The 12,715-nt window shown below is 38.4% G+C and overlaps 3 protein-coding genes across 3 annotated transcripts; 2 read left to right on the forward strand and 1 right to left on the reverse strand.

The window, feature by feature from the left end:
• Positions 1-464: 464 nt before the first annotated feature.
• On the forward strand, positions 465-4,249 carry LOC145497438 (allene oxide synthase-lipoxygenase protein-like). The gene is made up of 4 exons (XM_081477242.1): positions 465-505; positions 1,296-1,484; positions 3,462-3,940; positions 4,170-4,249. Exons 1-4 carry the CDS (start codon positions 465-467, stop codon positions 4,247-4,249), a joined length of 789 nt encoding a protein of 262 aa, XP_081333368.1.
• A 1,408-nt stretch (positions 4,250-5,657) lies between these two features.
• Positions 5,658-6,825, forward strand: LOC145496668 (octopamine receptor beta-1R-like). Its single transcript, XM_081476400.1, has one exon. The coding sequence runs from the start codon at positions 5,887-5,889 to the stop codon at positions 6,823-6,825; it is 939 nt and encodes a 312-aa protein (XP_081332526.1). The 5' UTR covers positions 5,658-5,886.
• Positions 6,826-10,255: 3,430 nt separating this feature from the next.
• Positions 10,256-12,091, reverse strand: LOC145496669 (octopamine receptor beta-1R-like). The gene has a single exon (XM_081476401.1). It carries the CDS (start codon positions 11,196-11,198, stop codon positions 10,263-10,265), a length of 936 nt encoding a protein of 311 aa, XP_081332527.1. The 5' UTR covers positions 11,199-12,091; the 3' UTR covers positions 10,256-10,262.
• Between the last annotated feature and the right edge of the window lie 624 nt (positions 12,092-12,715).

Here is a 12,715-nt window from a genome sequence, read left to right on the forward strand (position 1 = left end):
TCCCGGGTTAAGGAATAATAAGAGTCTATGGGGTAAAGGGTGACCTATATGGGAGCACTTCATCCCGAAAACCATCTTTATTAAACACCAATAAAGTTCAATACTTTTAAACTGAAATTATCACTGTAATGAGAGAAATAACCTCACAGTTATTAATTATTTACAAAACCTCTGCAAACCTGCTACCTGGTTTATTATTATTGTATAATTTCATTGTCAAACTTTATAAAGTCATTATTTGGAGTTACTGTTTAAACCTTAATTCTCACTGCAATACCTTTGTATTCTAATACATGTACAAGACCTACTTGTATTTCAAGGAACACATATTTGTCTCATTTCATAGAGAGAGGGATAAAACAGGGAAGGGTGGGAGGGAAATTTTGGTTCTGCGAATGAGAAAGTGCAAGAACTGTGTTGTGCACGGCTGAGCATGTGATTATATAGTGCAAGATTTCACGTGCATGGTAGATGCTGATTGGTTGAGCGGGATCATCCGACATGAGTAACTCATATGTGGGAAGTGATCCGTGACCAGAAGTGACCTGATTTATTCTCACTCCTGGGGTGTATGGTTAGACATTAATATAAATTGGCTGATAAGCGAGGTAATTCTCCGTATAGACCATGTTCCAAAAGTAATTCCTCTCACAGAGTAGAAATAGCTAATCATGTGGTGCGAATTTTGCTCACTTGTATGTGAAGAGCGATATTAAACGGCTTTACACGCAAATTCATTCTCTACGATGTGGTAACATTTATTTATATGCACAAGAACTGGGTAAAATGTCTAAATAGGCCCACATGGGACTATGGTGGACTAATTGTCGTACTCTTCTTACGTCTTCCTTCCGCAAAATAAACTACAGAATGCATTGGATAAACTTGTTATACACCTACACAGCATTACAACGAGTATAACTTTTAGTTATCAAGAATATGTGCACGCACAAAGAACTGATCATGGTATCCAGCCAAGAGACGCCACGATCCTCGAACGAGGAATTGCAAGCTATAAAAAAGACAACCTTTTTAGAGCCATGGCACTCAACGATGGACGGAAACGCGGTGATCGAAAAAAAATTCTTTCCGTGCGCTTATTCTCCTTTGTTTTCAGTTAAAACCCTGCAACCGTGTTCAAGCACGTAAACAAAAACGTGAGCTGCGTAATAACGAACATACATTTTTTTGCCACCAAAAAATGTTGCCAAAAATTTAGTGAGCAAAACAAAAAAATATTTAAGTCAAATAATCTGTACATATATACAAATTTCTTATATTTTGTCAATAATTAGGTTGGCCAGTAACATAGATGGACTGCGTCGGACACCAGACTCATTTCATGATCAGCGGTATTACTCACAAATGATCCTGGGCTTCAATGCTCTTGACCGCGTTGAGCGATATGTCAGGTTCCGACTGATTCCCGCTGATGGGTCACCGGAAACAGGTTTGCTGTCAGAAGATGAACAGAGAAAAATATGGTAAGGTTCTACAGCCATCTAAGTTCATAAAGAAATCAGCTGCGAAGGCAACTGAACTAAAAATGAGCCAATCAGAATCTTTTAATTCTTATTGATTCAATATGTTTTTCTTTTTTTTTTAATTAATTGTTACTTACACTGCTTACAATACAATATTAATGTAGTTACTTACACTACTTACAAAAACTTATTACTTACGCTACTTACGATACTAACACTCACTCTATATAATACGTATACTCACGCTACTAACAATACTAATACTTACACTGCTTACAATACAACATAATTAGATTACTTGCGCTACTTACAATTCTAGCACAGCAAGATCATACCAGTTTACCTCTGTCAGTAATTTAAATTCGAAATTGCGAAATAAAGAAAATATGCATGGTATATATGCGCCTTGTTTCTTTTCCTTTCATTTCTATTTTCGTTTTCAGGGGACTAGGGTCAAGCTGTCAAGAGATTACAAAAGAGGCAACAGAGGCTCCCACTTTTTTTTCCATTTCATAGATATGTTTTAAATACAGTAAGAAATCGTTTAATATTGGAGAACATTTTTTTCTGTCTACATAGCCAAATGTAATATTTAGCATTTAAGCAGCAGGAGTTAATGTGGAGTGCTGTATCAGTGCTGTATCAGGCTCTAAGGGCGTCTCTTTGGCAATGTCTTGGCAAGACTGTAGCCATACTTTAAAATTGGTTTAAAAATATTGAGTTTTTGGGCAAGCCCAAAATAAATGTGCAAGTTTCTCTGTTTCTCTTTCGCAGAAAGTACCTTTCTCGCTATCGACGAGACCAATTTTTTTCAAGAAGTTGTTTTGTGCTTTTTGTACATTGAAAAGCCATTTGGTAAATCTCTTTCCAGTTGAGCCCTTGTTTTGTTGTGAGAGTGACGTCTTCCTGCCACTTTTGTTGACTCTGTTGGGTGGTTCACTTTTTCCTGATACAAGTTTCTTATATACTAGTCTACTAGGTTTCTCGCTTTTTAAAAATTTTGACAAGACACTTTCATGTTTAATCGAGGTTCTGATATTATGGGCTATATATCTTTGAAGGCGTTTTATTGAAGAAATGATACCAAGAAAGGTTAAAGGTCGGGCTGTCAGGTCGTGTATAGTTTGAAAGCAGTGAGCGGGAGAAACTTTCCGGAGTCATCCATAAATGTTCTTCTTTTGTTATTCCTTTGAGGGACCATTATTTGAAAAACACTGGTCTATTCCCAACTCTTATAAGTGAATTATACCATAAGAGCGATAACCGAAAGTGAAAATCTGATACAATCTTTTCTTCATAATTGGCTTTTGACCAGATTCCAAGAATTTCTTTGAAAAAAGGATCTGATACTTTAATAATGCTAGGACTGTCTTTTATGTTTAGGTTTCCAGTTATTGTTACTTCACCTCCATATTTTTCCTTATCTAGATACTTCTTTATCCATGTGGCTTTGAGAGCTCTATTAAAGGAAGCTATATCAATCATTTTAAGTCCCCCTTCTGAGTAATCATTAATCATTTACCTTTCTTTTTATTTTTCTGTATGTTTTTCTAAGTAATATTTTAAGAATAATATTTGCTAGTTCGCAAAATGTTCAATTTTACCATAACGCAGTTTCATTTGTCTTCCGCGGATTTTGTTCGTGGCGTCATACACTCAACCGATGATAATTGCATAGCATATGGGGAAAGGAGATATATTGTCGCTTATAACTCGAGAAGAACATGTGACCCTCTCGTGCACACATACCACGTTAAGCTTTTACTGCGGAGCAGTGTGTGTGACGTCAGTTCTTGCTTGGGCTAATTCCAACTCTCCAAGTTGCGCTCGACTAGTTTTGAATTGACTAATGGCGGCAATCCAAAGCGGGAATCACGGTTAGACTAATCCAGCTACAGCAAGAATTTAAAATTAAAATTGAGAATGACAAATACCTACATTGTCAAAGGAGACTAACCTCGTATTTCGTGGTTGTAGGGACAATAAAAGACTGCCTTCAGAGACAAGAGCCAAAGACTATTTGAAAGAAGAGTTTAAGGAGAGAATTTCTCGTGGATCTGTCAAGTACAAGCTTCAGTTAACTCTACACGAGGCCAGGACAGACGACCCACCGGCCATTCTAAATATCGCGAGGTATTGGGACGAGGCTACCCACCCCTGGCTGGACGTGGCTGACGTCACAATGACTGCTCTCCTTACCCCGGATGTTACTGAAGGATTAAAGTTTAACTGTGGTAATCTGCCGAGTTCTATTTACTTTCTACCGGCTCGCACTATTTATGATTCCAACTGTATAGCTCATATAAGAAAGGAGGTATACGAGAGGTCACAGAAGATTCGATCAATGAGAAGCTCAAGCCAGGAACCAGATCACGAAGCCACATATGTCATAAGCGTGGAGACTGGTGCTCAGAAGAAGGAAGGAACCAATGCAAACATTTCTGTGTCGCTCACAGGTAAAGGAGCTGCTTTGATAAGAACTATTTTTTGTCCTCTTTAATATGCTTACATATTATAAATTGACCTAAGCCCATTAAGCTGATTTATCTTTGAGCTTTACATTTTCCAAATTAGATCACTGAGGGTTCTTAAAAGGCACTTTATTTCGCGCCGGTGAGGAAAAATGATTAAATTTAAAACGAACTGAACCTATTTTTCAAGTTTACTGGAATTTAATCGTTTTAGGAACCAAAGGGAAAACAGAGAAACATTCTCTTAGCTCCTGGAAGAATGACTTTGAAGCTGGGCACACAGACGAATACTAATGCTTCAGAATGCACTGCTCAGAATAACTCGATCTTCGCATTCGCTTTCGACAACATATCTTGGCCTTCTTCATTCTGGGATTTATGGATTAACTTTTCAAGCTTTGTGAACGTCTAAAACTTCCTGCAGGTATCAGAAATACTGCTACCGACAGAAACCGCCCGATTGTTGACATCTGATGATCCTGGAAGCTGATTTTCACTCTCTTGTGTTGAAGCGAGGGAATCTATTTGATGAGAACTGAAACGGAGTTCAATATTTCGGTAATTATTGTGACTAAGATGATAACTTATAAGTTTCTTCGTGGTTTTCTGCTCAGGATACGTGACACATCTGCCGATGGTGTTTTTCATTTAGCGATTTTAGCTTTACTCAACACTCGGCAAACTTTGATTGCTTTTCACTAGTGCTCGCCAAGGTTACCGGTAAGTCAAAAACGACTTCTATATGAATTTTAGTAAGGAAAAATCCCTAAACTTTTAGCTACTCGGAATTAAATTTACCTCTCTTACTGTTTTTAATCGGCTTTCATCGTTTCAATCCGCTTGAATTTTCCGAGCCGGGCTCTTCCTAATTTGCATAATCCGTAATCGGCCCGGGGCATTACGGGAGAATAATGCCCTACAATTCAGTGACAATTAACCAATCAGAGCGCGCGTTATATCGGCCACAAGCCAAAGCCATATAATAAATATTCTTATTACATTCAGTGAATACATTATCCATAATGAATATCGCGATCTCGTATCCAAGGAGTTTCTGGTAATACATAGAAAATAAATAGACCGTCGGGTGAATGAATAAATATATATTTTGGCACCGTTTGCTCATACATCTCAAATCGTCGGTGAGCCAGGCTAAGGCCTAATTGTGATAATTATTTTCATTTCGTGCCTAGTTAGTTTGATCTTCAGTTTTATTTATTTCCTGTATCGTACCCAGGATTACCATACCTTCCGCTCCTTGAGGATATATTACCCTCAAGGTTAGCAGTTAATGGTAATCTTAATTGCGTACACAGCACACATCTGCCTTACATGAAAAGGAGGGCCACCCTCTTTGGCCAATGAAAATAAAAAAGAAAAAAAAACGAATGTATCAAATAACGGCAGGCGGATCAACAGTTTCGTTCGACAGTTAATATTCTTCTGTCCGCAAGTGAGACGCAAGTGAATGTGTACTTTCAAAACATAACGCATGCTGATTTTTATTGATTCTTGGGGATCCATCAGTTAAAAAGGTACCAGGAGCCTTTAGATAATAAAAATAATATATCTTTATTTACCTTTATTTCCTTTCGGCAGTGTTTTAATATAGCACAAAGGCTAGTGGGCCGCAACAAACAAACAACTGAAAAAAATTATTCAAATTCAACATAAAATTGTTAAGAGTCCCAGCTGGCTGGAGGGAAACCAGTTGACTATTTACAAGCGTGGCCGAGGATTTGAGCTCGGGAATACCGTGCAGCAAATCCAGATAGTGGTCAGAGCGAGACTCGAGCCCGGAACCGCTGGATTGCGACCTTTTGACATCAGACCTTTCTCATCATTGACGATTCCACTGCTGATAATTAGGGTGTCTCGGATACAGAAAAACACCAAGCGAGTGACTCTGAACACAGGGCGCGTTATAAATCATGAACGCGACATCAAATAACGCCACACAAACTGAATGCGTGGAAGAAGCTCCTGTCCTTTCACTTATTGGTGAACGAATTGGTATTTTGGTCAACATAATCGCCAATATAGGGCTCATGTTCACGGCAATTTTGGGAAACGTTTCGATCCTTCTTAGCTTTATGTTTGTATCGTCTTTACGTAAAACTTCGAACTATCTTCTGCTTGGCTTAGCTTTGACTGATCTTGGAGTGGGACTTGTTGTTCATCCATTGTATATCTCTGTGATGTTAAGCGTCTACGCCAACTCTGCACCGCATTGTACTGTTTTGGTTATTTACAGCATATCGGTCTCATTTTTAGCTGGCGTCTCTTTTCTCTACATTGCAATGATTGGCTTGGATAGATGTTTAGCAATCCGCCTGCACCTGCGATATGGACAGATTGTGACTGAAAAACGATCCGTCATTACACAGGGAGCTGTATGGGTAATAAATGGGTTGCTATGCTTGGTTTGGTTAGCAGGTTTTCAAGTTTACTCCACGTTAGCGGCTGTTGTTGTTGCTCTTTCTCTTACAGGTACATTTGCTGTTTATGTTAAGATCTACCAAGTAGTCAAACGGCATAAAGCTCAAATTCGGGATCAAATGACAGTGCAGTTTTCAGAAACTGAGGTCAGTCGCTTGAAAAGGTTGCGGAAATCCGCTGTCAACACTCTTTACGTGTTCTTCGTCTTCATACTCTGTTATCTTCCATTTTTCGTTGTCACAGCAATAAACAACATTATACTGGAGTCTTCAAATGCATCGGTTGTTTTGGCTCATGAGTTCTCGATAACATTGATGCTTTCTAATTCTTCATTGAATCCACTGATGTACTGCTTGCGTCTTCGAGATTTCCGGACCGCTGTTAAGAAAACCTACAAGAGAATATTCTGTTTGGATTCTGAAGACGATTAAAACTACAGCAGCGCCAAAGCGCGATGTGTATAATTATGAAAACAGGCGCAATCATAAAATGTATTCATCATTGGGAATTTTTATCCTTTTCAAATCTCGATGTCACAGAAGATGAGGAATTAACTATTCTTATTTACTTGGCTAATTACAGCTTCTTTCTAAGTGATCAAAATTCAAGAACTCCATACACGTTACTAAAACCCAATATCAGTTCAAAATGCTTAATCAGATGACATAACCATCAACAAACTTCCCTACAAGAGCTGAAAGAACGCCTCATAGTCAATGCATATTTTCATGCCTAAAGGTTATTATGAGGGCAGATGGTATGGACAAATTCAAAGTAAAACGGTCCTTTCATTGCCTTTTCTTGGTTTCTAGTTTACTTGTGTAGATATACCCAGTGCCATATGGTGATTTTTCTGAAAGCTTTTGTCAATATATTTGGATAAGTGGTACCTTTATATATTTCATTACGTTTTCGTGACGTCAGTACTGGCTCTGAAACGTGCTGATATTCGAATGCTTTTTTCAGGACTGTTTATCGACCTCACGGTTTTGCAACTGGCACAAAAACGGATGCTGTCACGTGGTTCTCAATGGAGAGAGCCCCTTTGACGGTTTGATGGTAAAAAATTGGCCGTTTTGACGGTTAACGGTTAAACTTTAGGTCATTTAACGGTTGACGGTTAATTTTTCGGAATGACTTTAAAACTGAAGTGCAAATTTGGCCGTAATTTTTCATAAAAAAGATACAGCTTTGCTATAAGTTTTGTATTAAAAATTAAGACTTCGGTCTTAATTCCACTATGTGGCTAATTAGCGTAATTCCATCACCTTTGTTACCGTTGGACATATTAATCGCTTGCTCACGAGACTAGCTAAAGGCTTGCATATATTTTTATTATTGTGATATATTAAAACAGTCATTTATGAACAATATAACTTGACCCCATTTGAGTCAATCGTTTACTTCTTAATTAACGATATCTAAGACGTTTGACGGCCAATATCAGTTGGCTTGCTCATTTGACGGTTGACGGTAAAAAATATTTGGCGGTTAACTTCTTGGCCATTAGACGGTTGGCGCTTAAGCCCATTGAGACTTTCTGTCACGATTGGTAGTAATGTGTGGTAACCAATGAGTCAGTCTACATCGAGTTATGTTAATTCATCTACTTTTGAGCCAATCACAGTTCACATCATGTGTACTGGGCTTACATTACCATGAAAAGAAAAATACCGAAACGATCATTTTTAATAACTACAGCCTTGCATACGGCGGCTGCGCCCGAAATACGAGCGGTACTCAAAACTCGGCTTTCCTACCGAAATGACATGATAATACCCATTTTTAACAAAAATAAAGACAATGCTAAAATTGCTTTGGCCTCTTCAAGTAGTTAACTTGAGAATTCCGTGTTCAATTTGACGAGGAACAACATATTTTGTTCAACATAAGACAACTATGATCGTACCTGGCGACACTCGACGAACTACGAGCGAGTTGCCATGCCGGACGCCGGCGACCCATCTTTGGCGCCAAAGTAGAAGTTTTGAGACACAAAGTGTTTCATATTTTTCACTTTTTACAATCTGATATAGTTTTGTGAATTGAAAATCCCCTTTCGTGAATATTTAATGTCATCTCCAGTGACAAAAGTTGCATGATTTCAATGCCTTTCCACTGACGTCAGGAGAGTAAAGTTTTTCCCGCCTGCTGAATCCTGATTGGTCAATTGAAATCTCGAGCGAGCCAGCCGTATGCAAGGCCAGATTAGAGCGAACAAAATGAAAAAGCAAAAAATTTTTTTGTAGGGACGTCTGCCATGTGTAAAGCCCCCGAAATGGTCCCGACGCCGAAATGATCTCCAACCCTGAAATGATCCCCCAAATCGACCCCGAAATTATCCCCGTTTTTCTTGTTATCAACCCCACAATGATCCCTGAGACTGTGTATCGCTCAATGACGATAATCATAATGTTGACTGATAAAAAATAATAGTAATAAAAGATAGACTGCGATGCGTAACCACAAAAGTCAACAGAAATATGTTTAAAAGGCACTTTCCTATTAATATTGGTTTAGGCGAGGGTGGCTTGCGAATAATAAGCCCAGGATACATCTAGCACAGATCACAACCTCAACTGGATGGCTTTCTTAGGGCAAGAGGCCGAGGAACATTATCACAGTCTAGACCATGTTGCCAATCCTTCGACTGAAGAAGGCGAAAACGTTGTCGAGTACATGAAAATCAAGTACGATGAAGGAAAAATCTCCGAGGAAATTTGTCCCAAATGCAGCAGGAAGCCTGATAGCTCAGTTGGTAGAGCACTGCACCGGTATCGATCGCAAAGGTCAATGGTTCCAATTAAGCCAACTGGGAGTTGGTCACATTGGGAATTCGTAATATACCCGTAGATGAAAGATCATATATTTGAATTGCGGTGAAAGATGTGAAGACATGATTGATCATCGCAGTAATACACAACTTAAGCAGCTGTGAAATTAAAGCCTGAAAAAAATTCAGGCTTGAACGGGTATATTGCGAACTCACAATGTGACCAGCTCCCAGTTGGCTTGATAGCTCAGTTGGTAGAGCACTGCATCGGTATCACAGAGGTCAATGGTGCCGGCGAATCCCGTTCAAGCCTGAATTTTTTGAGGCTCTAATTTCACAACTGCCTAAGTTGTGCGGCGGTATAACGGCGATGATCAATCATGTCTTCATAAAATGCGTTTTTGTCGCCTTTCAGGTCACTGAACAGTAACAACATACGAACAATTCACATGTTCACGAGCTACTAACGTAATGAAATATATCAAGTACCACCAACTGAAGAGATTATCAAGATATCACTTATCCAAACATATTGACAAAGGCTTTCAGAAAAATTACCATATGGTACTGGGTATGGTTCTCTTAATTCTACGATATATCTTCACCAGTAATTTGTAAACTAAGTGAAGGCAATGAAGGGACCGTTTTACTTTAAATTTTTCTATACCGTCTGCCCTTTTAATAACCTTTTGGCATGAAAATGAGCACGGAGTTTGAGATATTGAGTTACAGTTTTTGTAGGGAAGTTTGTTGATGGTTATGTAATCAGATTTTACCATTTTGAATTAATATTGAGTTTTAATAATGGTACGGAGTTCTTGAATTTTTACCACTTTAAAAGAAGCTACATTTAACCAAGTAAATAAGAATAGTTAATTCCTCATCTTCTGTGACGCCGATATTTGAAAAGGATAAAAATGTCCTAAAGTTAAACTTGAGCTGCGCTGATGAAAATAGGAAATAGCCATGATGCGTACATTTTATTGCGTCTGTTGTCATAATTATACACAACCTGTATAGCCTGATTAACCATCTTTAAGAAGATTAAAGTAATTGCGATTCACATGCTTTATAAGTTTCGGCGTTGCTGTAGTTTTATTCATGTTCAGAATCCAAACAGAATATTCTCTTGTAGGTTTTCTTAACAGCGGTCCGGAAATCTCGGAGACGCAAGCAGTACATCAGTGGATTCAATGAAGAATTAGAAAGCATCAATGTAACCGAGAACTCATAGGCCAATACAACCGATGTATTTGAAGACTTTAAAATGTTGTTTATTGCTGTGGCGACGAAAAAGGGAAGATAACATAACAGGAAGACGAAGAACACGTAAAGAGTGTTGACGGCCGATTTCCGCAATCTTTTCAAGCGACTGACCTCAATTTCCGACAACTGCACTGTCAATTGATCCCGAATTTGAGCTTTATGCCGTTTGACTACTTGGTAGATCTTAACATAAACAGCAAGTGTACCGAGAAGAGAAATAGCAACAACAACAGCCGCTAACGTGGAGTAAACTTGAAAACCTGCTAACCAAACCAAGCATAGCAACCCATTTATTACCCATACAGCTCCCTGTGTGACGACGGATCGTTTTTCAGTCACAATCTGTCCATATCGCAGGTGCAGGCGGATTGCTAAACATCTATCCAAGCCAATCATTGCAATGTAGAGAAAAGAGACGCCAGCTAAAAATGAGACCGATATGCTGTAAATAACCAAAACAGTACAATGCGGTGCAGAGTTGGCGTAGACGCTTAACATCACAGAGATATACAATGGATGAACAACAAGTCCCACTCCAAGATCAGTCAAAGCTAAGCCAAGGAGAAGATAGTTCGAAGTTTTACGTAAAGACGATGCAAACACAAAGCTAAGAAGGATCGAAACGTTTCCCAAAATTGCCGTGAACATGAGCCCTATATTGGCGATTATGTTAACTAAAATACCAATTCGTTCACCAGTAAGTGAAAGGAGAGGAACTTCCACGAGGCAGTCAGCTTGTGTGGCGTTATCAAATGGCGCGTTCATGGTTTATGACACGTCCTGTATTCAGAGTCACTTGCTTGGTGTTTTTCTGTATCCGAGGCACCCTAATTAACAGCAGTGGAATAGTCAAAGATGTAAAAAGGTCTGATGTCAAATTAAATGTTACTTTCTACAGGCTCCTGCTACCCTCAGAACTGATGTTCAGAAATGAATTGTTGCCGATTAATCCCGAAGCATTATTAACACAATCAACATGCGTTATGTTTTGAAAGTACACATTAGATTCCTCACTTGCGTCAATTGCAAATTTATTCGTTGCGCACCGAAAAATATTAACTGTCGAATGAAATTGTTGATCCACCTGCCGTTATTCAATAGCTGCTTTTTTCTTTTTTCGTTTCCATTGGCCAAAGAAACGGAGCCTTCCTTTCACATAAGGCAGCTGTGTCGTGTGCGCAATTAAGATTTCCATTAACTGCTAACCTTGATGGTAATATACCCAGAAGGAGCGGAAGGTGCGGTAATCCCGGGTACGATAACGAAAATAAATAAAAAGATCAAACTAACTAGGGCGGGAAATGAAAATAATTATCTCAATTAGGCCATAGCCGTGCTCAGCGTCCATTTGAGTTGTATGACCAGACGGTGCCAAAATATATATTTATTCATTCAACTGACAGTCTGTTTATTTTTTATGTATTACAAGAGACACCTTGGATACGAGATTGCGATTTGCATTAGCTGGTATGGATTATGTCTTCATTGAAACAATACTTGTTTAAAGTATTTTCTTATTAAATTCAGTGAGAATATACCGTAAACAAGTATTGTCAAAGCAGCTGCGTTGCGCTATAGCTCTTCTGTTAACCGAAGTGTCTTAACGGAACTTATAAAGGTTGTAATTATTTCTGTCACCTATATCAAAAAGATCACAATTAAGTGTTTCTAATAAATATACTTTCTTACTTAATTTCAAGCGTTCTCAATTTCTCGATTTCGGCTAGGCAATATTTTGCAAGGTTTTAATTTCTCGATTTCAAAAGACAAAAGAAATAAGAGCATCAAATTTCGCGAAACCGCCCAAAGAAACGATTCTTTCATCCTTTGTTAAGATCCTTTAGCCACTACTAAAATAACGCTTTATTGGCATTTTGATAAAGTAATGTTCTAAAGACATTGGAGGAAAAAAGTGATTTAGAAGAACACCACTAAGCACGCGGAGACGAAACTTCAGTTCAGCCTCTGTGGACGCCATTTTCTTATCGAGCAACATTTACGCATATTCTGTGCAGTTGTTTAATTTTGTAATTTGAATGAGTATGGTATTAGATTTTGAAGTAGTAAATTTGGCCAATCTTTCTACTTGTTATATTTGAAATTCTATCATATTGTTCTCGCCTAGAAGCTCGTGCAATTTTGAGAAACTTTTCGAATACAACTCGCAGTGTAAATCTTTAATTGCATTCGCCTTCATATCATTGCCTATGCAGTTTTAGTATTCATATACCACACAAATGAATAGTGTTTTTCACGTGTTCTGATTGGTTAACGGAGGTGTT

Source organism: Orbicella franksi, chromosome 9, assembly GCF_964199315.1.
Source record: "Orbicella franksi chromosome 9, jaOrbFran1.1, whole genome shotgun sequence".
NCBI lineage: Eukaryota > Metazoa > Cnidaria > Anthozoa > Scleractinia > Merulinidae > Orbicella > Orbicella franksi.

Bases quoted from the DNA above. Each gene is read 5' to 3' on its own strand.
- LOC145496668 (XM_081476400.1), top strand. From the start codon at position 5,887: ATGAACGCGACATCAAATAACGCCACACAAACTGAATGCGTGGAAGAA.
- LOC145496669 (XM_081476401.1), bottom strand. From the start codon at position 11,198: ATGAACGCGCCATTTGATAACGCCACACAAGCTGACTGCCTCGTGGAA.
- LOC145497438 (XM_081477242.1), top strand. From the start codon at position 465: ATGGTAGATGCTGATTGGTTGAGCGGGATCATCCGACATGA. The intron at 506-1,295 runs GTAACTCATATG...GTCAATAATTAG, and splicing joins AGCGGGATCATCCGACATGA to GTTGGCCAGTAACATAGATG. The intron at 1,485-3,461 runs GTAAGGTTCTAC...TCGTGGTTGTAG, and splicing joins GATGAACAGAGAAAAATATG to GGACAATAAAAGACTGCCTT.